This window comes from Oncorhynchus mykiss, chromosome 5, assembly GCF_057628025.1.
Source record: "Oncorhynchus mykiss isolate SJ-2025 chromosome 5, ASM5762802v1, whole genome shotgun sequence".
NCBI lineage: Eukaryota > Metazoa > Chordata > Actinopteri > Salmoniformes > Salmonidae > Oncorhynchus > Oncorhynchus mykiss.
Window position 1 is genome coordinate 7,140,123 of NC_143026.1, and position 21,595 is coordinate 7,161,717.

Sequence of the window (21,595 nt, forward strand, 5' to 3'; positions counted from 1 at the left end):
TCAATAGTCAGTCTGAGTTGCCAGGAGGGTCACTGCTATTTGGTTTACAATACACACACACACACACACACCCCTCCCCCACACACACTTTCTCACAAGTGTACCTAATAGTTCTGATGTTTAAACCAGACCTGGGACAAATACGTAAAATACTTGGTTTAGTTTTCACAGTACAATTAAATAGTCCCCAAAGCACAAACTTCAAGCTAAACGAAGCGCAGTGTTTTCGACCCAATCAGTGATTGGAATTAAAAGACGAGAACATCGGGGTTGAGAATAAATTTACACTTCTTGTCGGACGATGAAAACCGAGATCACATGAGAACGTTGGGTCAACACTCACCGCTGGGACATTTAGAACGAATGATATCGTTCCTTAGTGAGTTTTATTCGGTGAGGTCGACTTGACACGCTCAGACAACTCATTTTGCAACAATTTAAAAAAAAAACAGGGTGCAACGTTAATATCAGGCTTGTAAAATCCCTTTGAGATGATAAACATGAGCAACTACGTAATACACTATTAGTGAATCATTCAACGAGGTACCGGTCAAAAAAATCGTGAAAGTTTTACACAAAACAGCCCATCGGCACATTGTACGTTTGTCTGCTTATCTATGACTACGTCATTCACTAATAGTGTGCAAATAGTGACCCATTTCAAAGTGATAACAAAACAGGAACGGTATAAGGTTAAGTGCTGGGTTGGGTTGCCATGTTTAAAAAAACAAAACGTCAGGTGGTACCAACCTTTCCATCCCTGGCGAGAGTTCCTCGCCGAATGAGCTTTCACTGCTGCCTACAGGGGAGACAGGGGAACACTGCTGTCACGGGCAGACACTGCTAACTGGCAAACTCACACTACCCAATACTCACATTCTGAGCATTACACAGTGTGTAAAGTGAAAGTCCACTCCAAAATCAATGTTTGTCAGACATTTTCAGATGAGTCCACACTGCCGTGAACTACACTCGGTTGATGACGAACCCGAGCAAACAGTAGAAATTGGGGAGATTCTGAAGCAGGTGCAAGAGGAAGCCTGTATGGTGAGAGAGCAGTAGGGTAGACATGGTCAGCACCACATGGCCAGCACCGCGGTAGGGTAGACATGGTCAGCACCACATGGCCAGCACCGCGGTAGGGTAGACATGGTCAGCACCACATGGCCAGCACCGCGGTAGGGTAGACATGGCCAGCACCGCGGTAGGGTAGACATGGCCAGCACCGCGGTAGGGTCGACATGGCCAGCACCACATGGCCAGCACCGCGGTAGGGTCGACATGGTCAGCACCACATGGCCAGCACCGCGGTAGGGGCGACATGGTCAGCACCACATGGCCAGCACCGCGGTAGGGCCAGCACCGCGGTAGGAGCGACATGGCCAGCACCGCGGTAGGGTCGACATGGTCAGCACCACATGGCCAGCACCGCGGTAGGGGCGACATGGTCAGCACCACATGGCCAGCACCGCGGTAGGAGCGACATGGCCAGCACCGCGGTAGGGTCGACATGGTCAGCACCACATGGCCAGCACCGCGGTAGGGGCGACATGGCCAGCACCCCGGTAGGGGCGACATGGCCAGCACCGCGGTAGGGGCGACATGGCCAGCACCGCGGTAGGGGCGACATGGCCAGTAGCGAGGTAGGGACGACATGGTCAGCACCGCGGTAGGGTCGACATGGCCAGCACCACGGTAGGGTCGACATGGCCAGCACCGCGGTAGGGACGTTATGGCCAGTAGCGAGGTAGGGACGACATGGTCAGCACCGCGGTAGGGACGACATGGCCAGCACCACGGTAGGGTCGACATGGCCAGCACCGCGGTAGGGGCGACATGGCCAGTAGCGAGGTAGGGACGACATGGTCAGCACCGCGGTAGGGTCGACATGGCCAGCATCACGGTAGGGTCGACATGGCCAGCACCGCGGTAGGGACGTTATGGCCAGCACCACATGGCCAGCACCGCGGTAGGGTCGACATGGCCAGTAGCGCGGTAGGGTCGACATGGCCAGCACCGTGGTAGGGACGTTATGGCCAGCACCACATGGCCAGCACCGCGGTAGGGTCGACATGGCCAGCACCACGGTAGGGTCGACATGGCCAGCACCGTGGTAGGGACGTTATGGCCAGCACCACATGGCCAGCACCGCGGTAGGGTCGACATGGCCAGTAGCGCGGTAGGGTCGACATGGCCAGCACCACGGTAGGGTCGACATGGCCAGCACCGTGGTAGGGACGTTATGGCCAGCACCACATGGCCAGCACCGCGGTAGGGTCGACATGGCCAGTAGCGCGGTAGGGTCGACATGGCCAGCACCACGGTAGGGTCGACATGGCCAGCACCAGGTACGCGTGACCTTTGCTAACACAGAGATGTGTGGATGTCTACAAACCTGGCTACATCTGCAAAGGACATTTTAGTATGTGGACCATGTTATTGTTCATAGAATTAACTTTATGTAACCTTTATTTAACTAGGCAAGTCAATTAAGAACAAATTCTTATTTACAATGACGGCCTACACCGGCCAAACGCGGATGACGCTGGGGCAATGGGACTCCCAATCACGGCCGGATGTGATGTAGCCTGGATTCGAACCAGGGACTGTAGTGACGGCTCTTGCGCTGAGATGATGATACTAGTACTCGTTCTTTCACGTGTGACTCTGCTGTGGTGTTTGATCCTGTGTGGTATAAACACACAAATTTCTATAAACCAGACATGGGTCTATTGTTTCCACTGGCTTTGGTCTTGGTTAGACCCATTAGACTCATTTGAGTTCTGGACAAATGTCGGACAAACTTCGACTTTGGAGTGAACCATCATCACATTAAACTAAGTGTTTGCATCAGCCCCCCCCCCCCCCCCCCCAGAGGGAAATTTAATCCAAAAGATGGGCCTAGAAGAAAAGGCTGAAGTAAGGACAAAAACATGAAATACAATTTAACGGGGAAATATAGATTTAACACGGTGACTGCATACCCTGCTATGGAGACAGACTATAATATAGATTTAACGGTGACTGCATACCCTGCTATGGAGACAGACTATAAAATAGATTTAACTCGGTGACTGCATACCCTGCTATGGAGACAGACTATAATATAGATTTAACTCGGTGACTGCATACCCTGCTATGGAGACAGACTATAAAATATATTTAACTCAGTGACTGCATACCCTGCTATGGAGACAGACTATAATATAGATTTAACGGTGACTGCATACCCTGCTATGGAGACAGACTATAAAATAGATTTAACTCGGTGACTGCATACCCTGCTATGGAGACAGACTATAAAATAGATTTAACTCGGTGACTGCATACCCTGCTATGGAGACAGACTATAATATAGATTTAACTCGGTGACTGCATACCCTGCTATGGAGACAGACTATAAAATATATTTAACTCAGTGACTGCATACCCTGCTATGGAGACAGACTATAATATAGATTTAACTCAGTGACTGCATACCCTGCTATGGAGACAGACTATAAAATAGATTTAACTCGGTGACTGCATACCCTGCTATGGAGACAGACTATAAAATAGATTTAACGGTGACTGCATACCCTGCTATGGAGACAGACTATAATATAGATTTAACGGTGACTGCATACCCTGCTATGGAGACAGACTACAATATAGATTTAACGGTGACTGCATACCCTGCTATGGAGACAGACTATAAAATAGATTTAACTCGGTGACTGCATACCCTGCTATGGAGACAGACTTTAAAATAGATTTAACGGTGACTGCATACCCTGCTATGGAGACAGACTATAAAATAGATGTTGCAGACAAGACTTCAAGAAAAGCACAATTAAAAAGTGAGGTTTTGTGGACATCTTTCAACATGTGGTGTTGAGGTTGTATGAGGTGTGTGTGTGTGTGTGTGTGGGAGGGGGGGGGGGGTACCTAAAGACATGCCGTTAGATATGGCCATGCTGTGTGGGTCATTTCGAGCTGGGCTCTGGGACTCCAGGAAGCTGTCATCCAACAGGTGGCGTGGCTTCTCAATGGGGAACGTGGCGCTCTTACTCTCCACCATGCCGTACGCCATCATACTAGGGGAAGATGGAGAGAGTCAGGGGGAGAGAGTGAGGGAGAGTGACACATGGAGAGTAACAAAGGGAGAGCGAGAGTAACAGAGGGAGAGCGAGAGTAACAGAGGGAGAGCGAGTATCAGAGGGAGAGCGAGTATCAGAGGGAGAGCGAGTATCAGAGGGAGAGCGAGTATCAGAGGGAGAGCGAGTATCAGAGGGAGAGCGAGTAACAGAGGGAGAGTAACACAGGGAGAGTAACACAGGGAGAGTAACAGAGGGAGAGAGACACATGGAGAGTAACAGAGGGAGAGCGAGAGTAACAGAGCGAGAGTAACAGAGGGAGAGCGAGAGTAACAGAGGGAGAGTAACAGAGGGAGAGAGAGAGTAACAGAGCGAGAGTAACAGAGCGAGAGTAACATAGGGAGAGCGAGAGTAACAGAGGGAGAGCGAGTATCAGAGGGAGAGCGAGTATCAGAGGGAGAGAGAGTATCAGAGGGAGAGAGATAGTGAGACAATGGAGAGTAACAGAGGCAGAGAGAGAGAGAGAGAGAGAGAGGGAGAGTAGAGGCAGAGAGAGAGAGGGATAGTAACAGAGGGAGAGAGAGAGTAACAGAGGCAGGGAGAGAGAGGGAGAGTAACAGAGGCAGAGAGAGAGGGGGAAAGTAACAGAGGCAGAGAGAGAGAGGGAGAGTAAGAGGCAGAGAGAGAGGGAGAGTAACAGAGGCAGAGAGAGAGGGAGAGTAACAGAGGGAGAGAGAGAGGGAGTGTAACACAGGGAGAGAGAGAAACAGAGGGAGAGAGAAACAGAGGGAGATAGAGAGAGAGAGTAACAGAGGGAGAGAGAGAGAGGGAGAGTAACAGAGGGAGAGAGAGATTAACAGAGGGAGAGTAACAGAGGGAGAGAGAGATTAACAGAGGGAGAGAGAGAGAGGGAGAGTAACAGAGGTAGAGAGAGATTAACAGAGGGAGAGAGAGAGAGGGAGAGTAACAGAGGGAGAGAGAGATTAACAGAGGGAGAGAGAGAGAGAGAGAGAGAGGGAGAGTAACAGAGGGAAAAAGAGAGGGAGAGAGTAACAGAGGGAGAGAGAGAGGGAGAGAGTAACAGAGAGAGAGAGAGAGAGACAGAGAGAGGGAGAGTAACAGAGGGAGAGAGAGATTAACAGAGGGAGAGAGAGAGAGGGAGGGTAACAGAGGGAGAGAGAGAGGGAGAGAGTAACAGAGAGAGAGAGTAACCGAGGGAGAGAGAGAGAGAGAGAGTAACCGAGGGAGAGAGAGAGGGGGAGAGTAACAGAGGGAGAGAGAGAGAGAGGGAGAGTAACAGAGGGAGAGAGAGAGTAACCGCGGGAGAGAGAGAGAGGGAGGGTAACAGAGGGAGAGAGAGAGGGAGAGAGTAACAGAGAGAGAGAGAGTAACCGAGGGAGAGAGAGAGAGAGAGAGAGTAACCGAGGGAGAGAGAGAGGGGGAGCGTAACAGAGGGAGAGAGAGAGAGGGAGAGTAACAGAGGGAGAGAGAGAGTAACCGAGGGAGAGAGAGAGAGGGAGAGTAACAGAGGGAGAGAGAGAGAGTAACCGAGGGAGAGAGAGAGAGGGGGAGTAGCAGGGAGGAGAAAAGATGATCGTGATGTGACAAATCATTGCACTCTATTGGAGACGTACTGCGATATCTTATTATATTCAGTGACACTGAAACAAGTACTGTACACAGGCACTCACTTGTTGCCTAGGCTGTGGCTCTTCCTGTGGCGAGAGGGGGGAGGGGTGGGCATGTGCACCATCACCGAGGCGTCGGGACAGGTGGGTCGCCGGTAGTTGTACCTCACAGAGGCAGACACATCCGACGGACCTGAGAGGAGGAGCAAAACGAGAGGCCCTCAGTAAAAATGATTCCCACAAGTCAGAATCCCTCTAGTCTCCACCATTGGTCATTAAAGCACAAAACAGGAAACAGGAAATGGTTCTCAACACTATCCGATACACCCCCACCCCACTGAACCTGAGACATGGGACAGAAACACCTCTATTTAGGAAAAAAAAAAAAACAACACAACTGGTTGTTAGGTACTCTGCTCTCATTTCAAAAGAGCAGACAACAAATCTCAGAAAGCCTTGCCATTTGACCTTCTGACCCTGGAATCTGGTAAATGAATTCCATTCATGAAATGATTGATGGCTGTATGTGCTAGAAGACTAAGGCTAGATCATCTGTGGGTGCACGCAAACCATTTCAAAGACTGTGTATCTTTAGATTGAACTACTGTAGTCCAGTGTGCTGAGCAGAGACCATTGATGTTATTCAGAATCTTGCCACTAGGTGGGGACAGTGGGTTGTAGTTTGAGCACGTAGACATGTTTGCTGTTTTAATTAGCATCTATCCACATGTGATGAGTGTATCCTTCCATGTACCCGCATGTATGATAACAGCTGTATAATGAGCCTATCCACGTTTTCACTCTTGCTAGATTTGTGAGCTTGGCGAGGGCATGTGGTGTTGCCATGTGCTTTCTCTGCCAGTGGAACCTATGACTCAAGTCTCGGTTCCCCCTCTGTGTGGCGCTTCGCACTAAGCCCACTGGGGACCATTCAATTAGTCATGAAATCACCAGATTAAACTCAGCACTGCAGTCGGGAAGACGTCCACACACACTTGAGCCTGTTTTACATTTACAAAACAAGGACGATAAACGGCCAACAATATATGCTGTCATTTATGAGAACATGGTTCCAAGTCAATGAGTGAAGCGAAACCATCCTTAAAAGACCTGGACTTCCTCCAATTCGTTGTGATTTTCAGTGACAAAGATTTTCATTGATCCGAAACTCTGAGGGGTCGGTGTCGACTCCACGGCCCACTTTGGTCTTGATTCCAGTACCTAGACCTGGGGATAGGCTATGTCTCATGCAAAGATGAGAGAAAAACAATGACCAATATCAGAGCCATACACAGTGGGGAGAACAAGTATTTGATACACTGCCGATTTTGCAGGTTTTCCTACTTACAAAGCATGTAGAGGTCTGTAATTTTTATCATAGGTACACTTCAACTGTGAGAGATGGAATCTGAAACAAAAATGCAGAAAATCACATTGTATGATTTTTAAGTAATTCATTTGCATTTTATTGCATGACATAAATATTATAGTCTGTGAGAGCTGGAATTCTTACTGGTTGGTAGGTGATCAAATACTTATGTCATGCAATAAAATGCTAATTTAATTACATAAAAATCATACAATGTGATTTTCTGGATTTTTGTTTTAGATTCCGTCTCTCACAGTTGAAGTGTACCTATGATAAAAATGACAGACCTCTACATGCTTTGTAAGTAGGAAAACCTGCAAAATCGGCAGTGTATCAAATACTTGTTCTCCCCACTGTATGTGTCTCTGGCCAATCAGTCTGTCTGGAGGAGTAAAAGAGGTCTAGACACAGGCTGTCATAGTGAAATGTTAATGGCCCGTGTTCATGTAGAGAAGGGTTCTGGGTTTACCACCACGCAGCTCGCCGAGGGCATCTCATCTCGCTACGTCTCCTACCGGTTCTAATGATGTTTTCATGGTAAATCTCATCTCGCTACTTCTCCTACTGGTTCTAATGACATTCCATGGTAAACAAATGAGAGCCTTCCTGCTATCCCACGCTCTGTTTGTCAATAAATACTTCCCGACCCACAGCTAAATGAGCTAAATGCTCTCCATGTGTGGCCCATTATATTTCCTTTTTAAAGGCTAACTGGTCTTGATTAAGTACCTGCAGCTGAACTTGGTATTAGGGCCAAATTAATAAACCCCAGCACAGTGTGATGCAGTCGGAACGGGAGTGTGAATCAGGTACTGGTCTGAACGGGAGTGTGAATCAGGTACTGGTCTGAACGGGAGTGTGAATCAGGTACTGGTCTGAACGGGAGTGTGAATCAGGTACTGGTCTGAACGGGAGTGTGAATCAGGTACTGGTCTGAACGGGAGTGTGAATCAGGTACTGGTCTGAACGGGAGTGTGAATCAGGTACTGGTCTGAACGGGAGTGTGAATCAGGTACTGGTCTGAACGGGAGTATGAATCAGGTACTGGTCTGAACGGGAGTGTGAATCAGGTACTGGTCTGAACGGGAGTGTGAATCAGCTACTGGTCTGAACGGGAGTGTGAATCGGGTACTGGTCTGAACGGGAGTGTGAATCGGGTACTGGTCTGAACGGGAGTGTGAATCGGGTACTGGTCTGAACGGGAGTGTGAATCGGGTACTGGTCTGAACGGGAGTGTAAATCAGGTACTGGTCTGAACGGGAGTGTGAATCAGGTACTGGTCTGAACGGGAGTATGAATCAGGTACTGGTCTGAACGGGAGTGTGAATCAGGTACTGGTCTGAACGGGAGTGTGAATCAGCTACTGGTCTGAACGGGAGTGTGAATCGGGTACTGGTCTGAACGGGAGTGTGAATCGGGTACTGGTCTGAACGGGAGTGTGAATCGGGTACTGGTCTGAACGGGAGTGTGAATCGGGTACTGGTCTGAACGGGAGTGTAAATCAGGTACTGGTCTGAACGGGAGTGTGAATCAGGTACTGGTCTAAGCAATTCTTTATGAATGACGTAATGTGGCAGGAGTCATTTCATCATTAAGTAGAATACTGTATAAACTACTGAACACGTTACTGAACATGTGTATGACATGGTGATCCCTGATGGCTGCTCAGTCATTGCTGCACGGTAAAAAGACGAAATACTGTGGGGGATGCTGTCAATTGGGTGTAATGGCGCCCGTTTGGCGGTTCTATAACACATCCCATCAAGGCATGTTGGAACACATGTTAACGTACCCCACTTAGCTAGTCTTTCATGTTGGAAGTCTGTTCCTGCAAATCGGTAGAACACATTCAAATCAGCCACCACACACACACACACACACACACACACACACTATTCTCCTGCCATAGACAATACCGGTCTCCTGCTGGTCATATGGCCAACGTAAGACTTCAAGTAAAGGGTGTATGGCTACACAGAGATAACTGACCCATAATGAAGGGAGTATCTCCCAATCTTCTCTGATCTGTCAGGTTGGATGGGGAGCGTTGCTGCACAGCTATTTTCAGATCTCTCCAGAGATGTTTGATCGGGTTCAAGTCCGGGCTCTGGCTGGGCCACTCAAGGACATTCAGAGACTTGTCCCAAAGACACTCCTGCGTTGTCTTGGCTGTGTGCTTAGGGTGTTGTCCTGTTTGAAGGTGAACATTCACCCCATTCTGAGGTCCTGAGAGTTCTGGAGTAGGTTTTCATCAAGGATCTATCTGTACTTAGCCCTGTTCATCTTTGCCTCAATCCTGACTAGTCTCCCAGTCCCTGCCTCTGAAAAACATCCCCACAACATGATGCTGCCACCACCATGCTTCACAGTAGGGATGGTGCCAGGTTTCCTCCAGACGTGACGCTTGGCTTTCAGACCAAAGAGTTCAATCTTGGTTTCATCAGACCAGAGAATCTTGTTTTTCAGGGTCATCTCCCTGACCAAGGCACTTTTCCCCCGATTGCTCAGTTTGGCCAGCTCTAGGAAGAGTCTTTGTGGTTCCAAACATCTTCCATTTAAGAATGATGGAGGTCAATGTGTTCTTGGGGACTGTAACGTTCTTTGTTTCATGGAAACATGGCTTACTCGAGACACGCTATCGGAGTCGGTACAGCCAGCTGGTTTCTTCACGCATCGAGCCGACAGAAACAAGCATCTTTCAGGTAAGAAGAGGGGCGGGGGGGTAAACCTTATGATTAACGAGACGTGGTGTGATCATAACAACATACAGGAACTCAAGTTCTTCTGTTCACCTGACTTAGAATTCCTCACAATCAAATGTCGACCGCATTATCTACCAAGATAATTCTCTTGGATTATAATCACAGCCGTATATATTCCCCCCCAAGCAGACACATCGACGGAATTGAACGAACTGTATTTGACTCTATGCAAACTGGAAACCACATATCCTGAGGCTGCATTCATTGTAGCTGGGGATTTTAACAAGGCTAATCTGAAAACAAGACTCCCTAAATTATATCAGCATATTGATTGTGCTACCAGGGCTGGTAAAACCCTGGATCATTGTTATTCTAACTTCCGCGACTCATATAAGGCCCTCCCCCACCCTCCTTTTGGAAATGCTGACCACGACTCCATTTTGTTGCTCCCAGCCTATAGACAGAGACTAAAACAGTCACAATTCAACGGCTCAGACACAAGAGGTATGTGGCAGGGTCTACAGTCAATCACGGATTACAAAAAGAAAACCAGCCCCGTCGCGGACCCGGATGTCCTGCTCCCAGACAGACTTAACAACTTCTTTGCTCGCTTTGAGGACAATACAGTGCCACTGACACAACTCGCAGCCACTTTAAATATGGAAAAATGTATCACTAGCCTCTTTAAACAATGCCACTTAATATAATGTTTACATACATATACATATGAGATGAGTAATGTAGGGTATATACTGTACCCTATACCATCTACTGCATCTTGCCATCTTTATGTAAAACATGTATCACTAGCCACTTTAAACTATGCCACTTTTATGTTTACATACCCTACATTACTCATCTCATATGTATATACTGTACTCGATACCATCTACTGCATCTTGCCTATGCCGTTCTGTACCATCACTCATTCATATATTTTTATGTACATATTCTTTATCCCCTTACACTTGTGTCTATAAGGTAGTAGTTGTGGAATTGTTAGGTTAGATTACTCGTTGGTTATTACTGCATTGTCGGAACTTGAAGCCCAAGCATTTCGCTAAACTCGCATTAACATCTGCTAACCATGTGTATGTGACAAATACAATTTTGTCATTTGATTTGACTTTAAATACTGCAGACATGTTTTGGTACCCTTCCCCCAGATCTGTGCCTCGAACAAACCTGTCTCGGAGGTCTACGGACAATTCCTTTGACCCCATAGCTTGGTTTTGCTTTGACATGCACTGTCAACTCAGGGACCTTATATAGACAGGTGTGTGCCTTTACAAATCATGTCCAATCAACTGAATTTACCACAGGTGGACTCCAATCAAGTTGTAGAAACATCTCAAGGATGATCAATGTAAACAGGATGCACCTGAGCTCAATTTAGAGTCTTATAGCAAAGGGTCTGAATACTTAAGTAAATAAGGTATTTCTGCTTTTTTATTTTGAATACATTTGCAAACATCTCTAAAAACCTGTTTTCACTGTCATTACGGGGTATTGTGTTAAGAGTGCTGAAGATAAAATAAAATAAAAATGAATCCATTTTAGAACAAGGCTGAAATGTAACAAACTGTGAAAAAAGTCAAGGCAACCTCTGTGAAATTATATGAAGTCAGGGACACCAGGTCGAAGCAAAGATTCACTTGTAGAAGTAGCAGCCTATGGTACATAAAGGACAATAAATCCAGATTCCACATCCTGGAGCAATCAACTTCCTACAACTGCCCAAATTAAGACTTGAAGAGCTGCTTCTGTGTGGGGCAGCGCTCAGTCTAACAAGTTATCCTGAAGGCATGCCTTGCCACGTGTACCCGGCTCCGTCTTCAACTCGTAAACTCTACTGTGGCCGCATGGGGACCGTAGTCGGTCTGGACGGTCAGCTGGTTTTAGGCAGACCCAAGGGGACTATGTGGACTTCCCGTGTGACTCTCGTACGTTTTCCCCTTGTGGTGAAGGCTAACTGGCTGTAGCATCGTGTTAATGAGAGGCATGTGCTTAGGCCTTGGCTGAGTCTCTCGTCTCCAAATACGTCCGATGTCTGTCTGTTATTCGAGAACGTTCTCTGGAAACACAGCTTCAGTAGAAGTCACAATGAGGGCCAGTTAGTGGAGGGTTCAACATAATACCCTCTGTGTGAGGGCCAGTTAGTGGACTGTTCAACATAATACACTGTGTGAGGGCCAGTTAGTGGACTGTTCAACATAATACACTGTGTGAGGGCCAGTTAGTGGACTGTTCAACATAATACACTGTGTGAGGGCCAGTTAGTGGACTGTTCAACATAATACACTGTGTGAGGGCCAGTTAGTGGACTGTTCAACATAATACACTGTGTGAGGGCCAGTTAGTGGACTGTTCAACATAATACACTGTGTGAGGGCCAGTTACTAGAATGTTCAATATAATACACTGTGTGAGTGTCTGTTTGGTATATTCAAAGCATGTGTGTTTGCTCATGTTTTAGGGGTATTTGTTTGCTCATGTTTTAGGGCTATTTTAAGTCTCTGTGTGTGTACAGTTGCTGTCTGTCTGTCTGTCTGTGTGTCTGTCTGTGTGTGTGTCTGTCTGTGTGTGTCTGTGTGTGTATATACAGTTGTTGCTGATAGGAAGATGTGACGTTCTGTGGGTTTCATGCCATGTAACAGCTGGCATACGTTATATAAATTAAGCTAGTTTTAAACCATTTCAAGAATGTGTGCTGTATGTTATTTTGGATAATCACGAGATACTTTGTCCAATGTGAGTATATGTTTTAGAGCCTGTGAGTGTGTGTGTGCGTGCAGTGGTGTCTTCTGGATTCTGTCATGTTGTTTTGCCCTTGTTCTGTACGGAGCGATTGAGTAACGCTATACCTCATCCCATTGGCTCTGGGCGTGCAGGGCTTATATGCTGTTGGTGTAATGGGCTTGCCGACAAAATGGAGACCTGGCCCAAGAACCAGAGACTTTCTTTATTACATGTTATGTTATCCCTAACTAAATCAGGGGACAGACGGAGGATACATCACTAGTCCATGGGATGGCTAGTATTACCACCATCATGACATTATCATATGGCTCCTTCTGATGTCACCTAGTGGCTTCCTCGATGGGAACCCCCCCCCGAAGCCTTGCTCGATGGGGACCCCCCCGAAGCCTTGCTCGATGGGGACCCCCCCGAAGCCTTGCTCGATGGGACCCCCCCCCGAAGCCTTGCTCGATGGGACCCCCCCCCCCCGAAGCCTTGCTCGATGGGACCCCCCCCCCGAAGCCTTGCTCGATGGGGACCCCCCCCGAAGCCTTGCTCGATAGGAACCCCCCCCCCCCCCGAAGCCTTGCTCGATAGGGACCCCCCCCCCCCCGAAGCCTTGCTCGATGGGGACCCCCCCCCCGAAGCCTTGCTCGATGGGGACCCCCCCCCGAAGCCTTGCTCGATGGGGACCCCCCCCCGAAGCCTTGCTCGATGGAGACCCCCCCCCCCGAAGCCTTGCACGATGGGGAACCCCCCCCCCCCCAAGCCTTGGTCGATGGGGAACCCCCCCCGACGAAGCCTTGGTCGATGGGGAACCCCCCCCCGACGAAGCCTTGCTCGATGGGGAACCCCCCCCACGAAGCCTTGCTCGATGGGGAACCCCCCCTAGCCTTGCTCGATGGGGAACCCCTCCCCCCCCCGACGAACCCTTGCTCGATGGGGAACCCCTCCCCCCCCCGACGAACCCTTGCTCGATGGGGAACCCCCCCCCCACGAAGCCTTGCTCGATGGGGAACCCCCCCCAGCCTTGCTCGATGGGGAAACCCCCCCAACCTTTGCTCGATGGGGAAACCCCCCCCAACCTTTGCTCGATGGGGAAACCTCCCCCAACCTTTGCTCGATGGGGAAACCCCCCCCAACCTTTCCTCGATGGAAAACCCCCCCCAAACTTTCCTCGATGGAAAACCCCCAAACTTTCCTCGATGGAAAACCCCCAAACTTTCCTCGATGGGGAAACCCCCCCAAACTTTCCTCGATGGGGAAACCCCCCAAGACTTTCCTCGATGGGGAAACCCCCCAAACTTTCCTCGATGGGGAAAACCCCCCAAACTTTCCTCGATGGGGAAACCCCCCCAAACTTTCCTCGATGGGGAAACCCCCCCAAACTTTCCTCGATGGGGAAACCCCCCCAAACTTTCCTCGATGGGGAAACCCCCCCAAACTTTCCTCGATGGGGAAACCCCCCCAAACTTTCCTCGATGGGAAAACCCCTAACCTTCCTCGATGGGAAAACCCCTAACCTTCCTCGATGGGAAAACCCCTAACCTTCCTCGATGGGGAAACCCCCCCCAACCTTTGCTCGATGGGGAAACCCCCCCCAAGCTTTCCTCGATGGGGAAACCCCCCCCAACCTTTCCTCGATGGAAAACCCCTCCCAAACTTTCCTCGATGGAAAACCCTCAAACTTTCCTCGATGGAAAACCCCCAAACTTTCCTCGATGGGGAAACCCCCCAAAACTTTCCTCGATGGGGAAACCCCCCAAAACTTTCCTCGATGGGGAAACCCCCCAAACTTTCCTCGATGGGGAAACCCCCCCAAACTTTCCTCGATGGGGAAACCCCCCCAAACTTTCCTCGATGGGGAAACCCCCCCAAACCTTCCTCGATGGGGAAACCCCCCCAAACTTTCCTCGATGGGGAAACCCCCCCCAAACTTTCCTCGATGGGGAAACCCATAACCTTCCCTCGATGGGGAAACCCATAACCTTCCCTCGATGGGGAAACCCATAACCTTCCCTCGATGGGGAAACCCATAACCTTCCTCGATGGGAAAACCCCTAACCTTCCTCGATGGGAAAACCCCTAACCTTCCTCGATGGGAAAACCCCTAACCTTCCTCGATGGGGAAACCCCTAATCTTCCTCGATGGGGAAACCCCTAACCTTCCTCGATGGGGAAACCCCTAACCTTCCTCGATGGGGAAACCCCTAACCTTCCTCGATGGAAAACCCCTAACCTTCCTCGATGGGAAACCCCTAACCTTCCTCGATGGGAAACCCCTAACCTTCCTCGATGGGAAACCCCTAACCTTCCTCGATGGGAAACCCCTAACCTTCCTCAATGGGGAACCCCTAACCTTCCTCAATGGGGAAACCCCTATCCTTCCTCGATGGGAAACCCCTAACCTTCCTCGATGGGAAACCCCTAACCTTCCTAGATGGGAAACCCCTAACCTTCCTCGTTGGGAAACCCCTAACCTTCCTAGATGGGAAACCCCTAACCTTCCTCGATGGGAAACCCCTAACCTTCCTCGATGGGAAACCCCTAACCTTCCTAGAGGGGAAACCCCTAACCTTCCTCGATGGGAAACCACTAACCTTCCTCGATGGGGAACCCCTAACCTTCCTAGATGGGAAACCCCTAACCTTCCTCGATGGGAAACCCCTAACCTTCCTAGATGGGAAACCCCTAACCTTCCTAGATGGGGAAACCCCTAACCTTCCTCGATGGGAAACCCCTAACCTTCCTCGATGGGAAACCCCTGACCTTCCTCGATGGGAAACCCCTAACCTTCCTCGATGGGAAACCTCTAACCTTCCTCGATGGGGAAACCCCTAACCTTCCTCGATGGGGAAACCCCTAACCTTCCTCGATGGGGAAACCCCTAACCTTCCTCGATGGGGAAACCCTTAACCTTCCTCGATGGGAAACCCCTAATCTTCCTAGATGGGGAACCCCTAACCTTCCTAGATGGGGAAACCCTAACCTTCCTAGATGGGAAACCCCTAACCTTCCTAGATGGGAAACCCCTAACCTTCCTCGATGGGAAACCCCTAACCTTCCTAGAGGGGAAACCCCTAACCTTCCTCGATGGGAAACCCCTAACCTTCCTCGATGGGAAACCCCTAACCTTCCTAGATGGGAAACCCCTAACCTCCCTAGATGGGGAAACCCCTAACCTTCCTCGATGGGAAACCCCTAACCTTCCTCGATGGGAAACCCCTGACCTTCCTCGATGGGAAACCCCTAACCTTCCTTGATGGGAAACCTCTAACTTACCTTGATGGGAAACCTCTAACCTTCCTCGATGGGGAAACCCCTAACCTTCCTCGATGGGGAAACCCCTAACCTTCCTCGATGGGGAAACCCCTAACCTTCCTCGATGGGGAAACCCCTAACCTTCCTCGATGGGAAACCCCTAATCTTCCTAGATGGGGAACCCCTAACCTTCCTAGATGGGGAAACCCTAACCTTCCTAGATGGGAAACCCCTAACCTTCCTAGATGGGAAACCCCTAACCTTCCTCGATGGGAAACCCCTAACCTTCCTAGAGGGGAAACCCCTAACCTTCCTCGATGGGAAACCCCTAACCTTCCTCGATGGGAAACCCCTAACCTTCCTCGATGGGAAACCCCTAACCTTCCTCGATGGGGAACCCCTAACCTTCCTCGATGGGGAACCCCTAACCTTCCTCGACAAGGAACCCATAACCTTCCTCGATGGGGAACCCCTAACCTTCCTAGATGGGAAACCCCTAACCTTCCTAGATGGGAAACCCTAAATCTTCCTCGATGGAAAAACCCTTCCTTGATGGGGAACCCCTAACCTTCCTAGATGGGGAACCCCTAACCTTCCTAGATGGGAACCACCTAACCTTCCTCGATGGGAAACCCCTAACTTTCCTCGATGGGAAACCCCTAACCTTCCTAGATGGGAAACCCCTAACCTTCCTAGATGGGAAACCCCTAACCTTCCTCGATGGCAAACCCCTAAACTTCCTCGATGGGAAACCCCTAAACTTCCTCGATGGGGAACCCCTAACCTTCCTCGATGGGGAACCCCTAACCTTCCTCGATGGGGAACCCCCAACCTTCCTCGATGGGGAACCCCCAACCTTCCTCGATGGGGAACCCCTAACCTTCCTAGATGGGAAACCCTAAATCTTCCTCGATGGAAAAACCCTTCCTTGATGGGGAACCCCTAACCTTCCTAGATGGGGAACCCCTAACCTTCCTAGATGGGAAACCCCTAACCTTCCTAGATGGGAAACCCCTAACCTTCCTCGATGGGAAACCCCTAACCTTCCTCGATGGGAAACCACTAACCTTCCTCGATGGGAAACCCCTAACCTTCCTCGATGGGAAACCACTAACCTTCCTCGATGGGGAACCCCTAACCTTCCTAGATGGGAAACCCCTAACCTTCCTCGATGGGAAACCCCTAACCTTCCTCGATAGGAAACCCCTAACCTTCCTCGATGGGGAACCCCTAACCTTCCTCGATGGGGAACCCCTAACCTTCCTCGATGGGGAACCCCTAACCTTCCTCGATGGGGAACCCCTAACCTTCCTCGACAAGGAACCCATAACCTTCCTCGATGGGAAACCCCTAACCTTCCTAGATGGGAAACCCCTAATCTTCCTAGATGGGGAACCCCTAACCTTCCTAGATGGGAAACCCCTAACCTTCCTCGATGGGAAACCCCTAACCTTCCTCGATGGGAAACCCCTAAACTTCCTAGATGGGAAACCCCTAACCGTCCTCGATGGGAAACCCCTAACCTTCCTAGATGGGAAACCCCTAACCTTCCTAGATGGGAAACCCCTAACCTTCCTCGATGGGAAACCCCTAACCTTCCTCAATGGGGAAACCCCTAACCTTCCTCGATGGGAAACCCCTAACCTTCCTCGATGGGAAACCCCTAACCTTCCTAGATGGGAAACCCCTAACCTTCCTCGTTGGGAAACCCCTAACCTTCCAAGACGGGAAACCCATAACCATCCTAGATGGGAAACCCCTAATCTTCCTAGATGGGGAACCCCTAATCTTCCTAGATGGGGAACCCCTAACCTTCCTAGATGGGAAACCCTAAATCTTCCTCGATGGAAAAACCCTTACTTGATTGGGAACCCCTAACCTTCCTAGATGGGGAAACCCTAACCTTCCTAGATGGGAAACCCCTAACCTTCCTAGATGGGAAACCCCTAACCTTCCTCGATGGGAAACCCCTAACCTTCCTAGAGGGGAAACCCCTAACCTTCCTCGATGGGAAACCCCTAACCTTCCTCGATGGGAAACCCCTAACCTTCCTCGATGGGAAACCCCTAACCTTCCTCGATGGGAAACCCCTAACCTTCCTCGATGGGAAACCCCTAACCTTCCTCGATGGGGAACCCCTAACCTTCCTCGATGGGGAACCCCTAACCTTCCTCGACAAGGAACCCATAACCTTCCTCGATGGGGAACCCCTAACCTTCCTAGATGGGAAACCCCTAACCTTCCTAGATGGGAAACCCTAAATCTTCCTCGATGGAAAAACCCTTCCTTGATGGGGAACCCCTAACCTTCCTAGATGGGGAACCCCTAACCTTCCTAGATGGGAACAACCTAACCTTCCTCGATTGGAAACCCCTAACTTTCCTCGATGGGAAACCCCTAACCTTCCTAGATGGGAAACCCCTAACCTTCCTAGATGGGGAAACCCCTAACCTTCCTCGATGGGAAACCCCTAACCTTCCTCGATGGGAAACCCCTGACCTTCCTCGATGGGAAACCCCTAACCTTCCTCAATGGGAAACCTCTAACCTTCCTCGATGGGGAAACCCCTAACCTTCCTCGATGGGGAAACCCCTAACCTTCCTCGATGGGGAAACCCCTAACCTTCCTCGATGGGGAAACCCCTAACCTTCCTCGATGGGAAACCCCTAATCTTCCTAGATGGGGAACCCCTAACCTTCCTAGATGGGGAAACCCTAACCTTCCTAGATGGGAAACCCCTAACCTTCCTAGATGGGAAACCCCTAACCTTCCTCGATGGGAAACCCCTAACCTTCCTCAATGGGGAAACCCCTAACCTTCCTCGATGGGAAACCCCTAACCTTCCTCGATGGGAAACCCCTAACCTTCCTAGATGGGAAACCCCTAACCTCCCTAGATGGGGAAACCCCTAACCTTCCTCGATGGGGAAACCCCTAACCTTCCTCGATGGGAAACCCCTAATCTTCCTAGATGGGGAACCCCTAACCTTCCTAGATGGGGAAACCCTAACCTTCCTAGATGGGGAAACCCCTAACCTTCCTAGATGGGAAACCCCTAACCTTCCTCGATGGGAAACCCCTAACCTTCCTAGAGGGGAAACCCCTAACCTTCCTAGATGGGAAACCCCTAACCTCCCTAGATGGGAAACCCCTAACCTTCCTAGATGGGAAACCCCTAACCTTCCTCAATGGGGAAACCCCTAACCTTCCTCGATGGGAAACCCCTAACCTTCCTCGATGGGAAACCCCTAACCTTCCTCGATGGGAAACCCCTAACCTTCCTCAATGGGGAAACCCCTAACCTTCCTCGATGGGAAACCCCTAACCTTCCTCGATGGGAAACCCCTAACCTTCCTAGATGGGAAACCCCTAACCTCCCTAGATGGGGAAACCCCTAACCTTCCTCGATGGGGAAACCCCTAACCTTCCTCGATGGGAAACCCCTAATCTTCCTAGATGGGGAACCCCTAACCTTCCTAGATGGGGAAACCCTAACCTTCCTAGATGGGGAAACCCCTAACCTTCCTAGATGGGAAACCCCTAACCTTCCTCGATGGGAAACCCCTAACCTTCCTAGAGGGGAAACCCCTAACCTTCCTAGATGGGAAACCCCTAACCTCCCTAGATGGGAAACCCCTAACCTTCCTAGATGGGAAACCCCTAACCTTCCTCAATGGGGAAACCCCTAACCTTCCTCGATGGGAAACCCCTAACCTTCCTAGATGGGAAACCCCTAACCTTCCTAGATGGGAAACCCCTAACCTTCCTAGATGGGAAACCCCTAACCTTCCAAGATGGGAAACCCCTAACCATCCTAGATGGGAAACCCCTAATCTTCCTAGATGGGGAACCCCTAATCTTCCTAGATGGGAAACCCTAAATCTTCCTCGATGGAAAAACCCTTACTTGATAGGGAACCCCTAACCTTCCTAGATGGGGAACCCCTAACCTTCTTAGATGGGAAACCCCTTACCTTCCTAGATGGGAAACTCCTAACCTTCCTAGATGGGAAACCCCTAACCTTCCTAGATGGGAAACCCCTAACCTTCCTAGATGGGAAACCCCTAACCTTCCTCGATGGGAAACCCCTAACCTTCCTCGATGGGAAACCCCTAACCTTCCTCGATGGGGAACCCCTAACTTTCCTCGATGGGGAACCCCTAACCTTCCTCGATGGGGAACCCCTAACCTTCCTAGATGGGAAACCCCTAACCTTCCTAGATGGGAAACCCTAAATCTTCCTCGATGGAAAAACCCTTCCTTGATGGGGAACCCCTAACCTTCCTAGATGGGGAAACCCTAACCTTCCTAGATGGGAAACCCCTAACCTTCCTAGATGGGAAACCACTAACCTTCCTAGATGGGAAACCACTAACCTTCCTAGATGGGGAAACTCCTAACCTTCCTAGATGGGAACCCCCTAACCTTCCTCGATGGGGAAACCCCTAACCTTCCTCGATGGGGAAACCCCTAACCTTCCTAGATGGAAAACCCCTAACCTTCCTCGATGGGAAACCCCTAACCTTCCTAGATGGGAAACCCCTAACCTTCCCCGATGGGAAACCCCTAACCTTCCTCAATGGGGAAACCCCTAACCTTCCTAGATGGGAAACCCCTAACCTTCCTCGATGGGAAACCCCTAAACTTCCTAGATGGGAAACCCCTAACCTTCCTCGATGGGAAACCCCTAACCTTCCAAGATGGGAAACCCCTAACCATCCTAGATGGGAAACCCCTAATCTTCCTAGATGGAGAACCCCTAACCTTCCTAGATGGGAAACCCTAAATCTTCCTCGATGGAAAAACCCTTACTTGATAGGGAACCCCTAACCTTCCTAGATGGGGAACCCCTAACCTTCCTAGATGGGAACCAACTAACCTTCCTCGATGGGAAACCCCTAACTTTCCTCGATGGGAAACCCCTAACCTTCCTAGATGGGGAACCCCTAACCTTCCTAGATGGGAACCACCTAACCTTCCTCGATGGGAAACCCCTAACTTTCCTCGATGGGAAACCCCTGACCTTCCTCGATGGGAAACCCCTAACCTTCCTTGATGGGAAACCTCTAACCTTCCTTGATGGGGAAACCCCTAACCTTCCTCGATGGGGAAACCCCTAACCTTCCTCGATGGGAAACCCCTAACCTTCCTCGATGGGAAACCCCTAATCTTCCTCGATGGGAAACCCCTAATCTTCCTAGATGGGGAACCCCTAACCTTCCTAGATGGGAAACCCCTAACCTTCCTAGATGGGAAACCCCTAACCTTCCTCGATGGGAAACCCCTAACCTTCCTAGAGGGGAAACCCCTAACCTTCCTAGAGGGGAAACCCCTAACCTTCCTCGATGGGAAACCCCTAACCTTCCTCGATGGGAAACCCCTAACCTTCCTCGATGGGAAACCCCTAACCTTCCTCGATGGGGAACCCCTAACCTTCCTCGATGGGGAACCCCTAACCTTCCTAGATGGGAAACCCCTAACCTTCCTAGATGGGAAACCCTAAATCTTCCTTGATGGAAAAACCCTTCCTTGATGGGGAACCCCTAACCTTCCTAGATGGGGAACCCCTAACCTTCCTAGATGGGAACCACCTAACCTTCCTCGATGGGAAACCCCTAACTTTCCTCGATGGGAAACCCCTAATCTTCCTCGATGGGAAACCCCTAACCTTCCTCGATGGGAAACCCCTAACCTTCCTCGATGGGAAACCCCTAACCTTCCTCGATGGGGAACCCCTAACCTTCCTCAATGGGGAACCCCTAACCTTCCTCGACAAGGAACCCATAACCTTCCTCGATGGGGAACCCCTAACCTTCCTAGA

The 21,595-nt window shown here is 50.0% G+C and overlaps 1 protein-coding gene across 2 annotated transcripts in view; it reads right to left on the reverse strand.

Annotated features, from left to right (window-relative positions):
- LOC110523130 (ras-specific guanine nucleotide-releasing factor RalGPS1) overlaps positions 1 to 21,595 on the reverse strand; it is a 306,441-nt gene that overhangs the window by 20,067 nt on the left and 264,779 nt on the right. For both annotated transcript variants that reach the window (XM_036976684.2, XM_036976683.2), the window contains exons 12-14: positions 5,768 to 5,897; positions 3,928 to 4,076; positions 751 to 799 (exon numbers count right to left, since the gene is read on the reverse strand). In XM_036976684.2, coding sequence (XP_036832579.1) covers positions 751 to 799; positions 3,928 to 4,076; positions 5,768 to 5,897 — 328 coding nt within the window. The remainder of the gene's footprint in view (positions 1 to 750; positions 800 to 3,927; positions 4,077 to 5,767; positions 5,898 to 21,595) is intronic.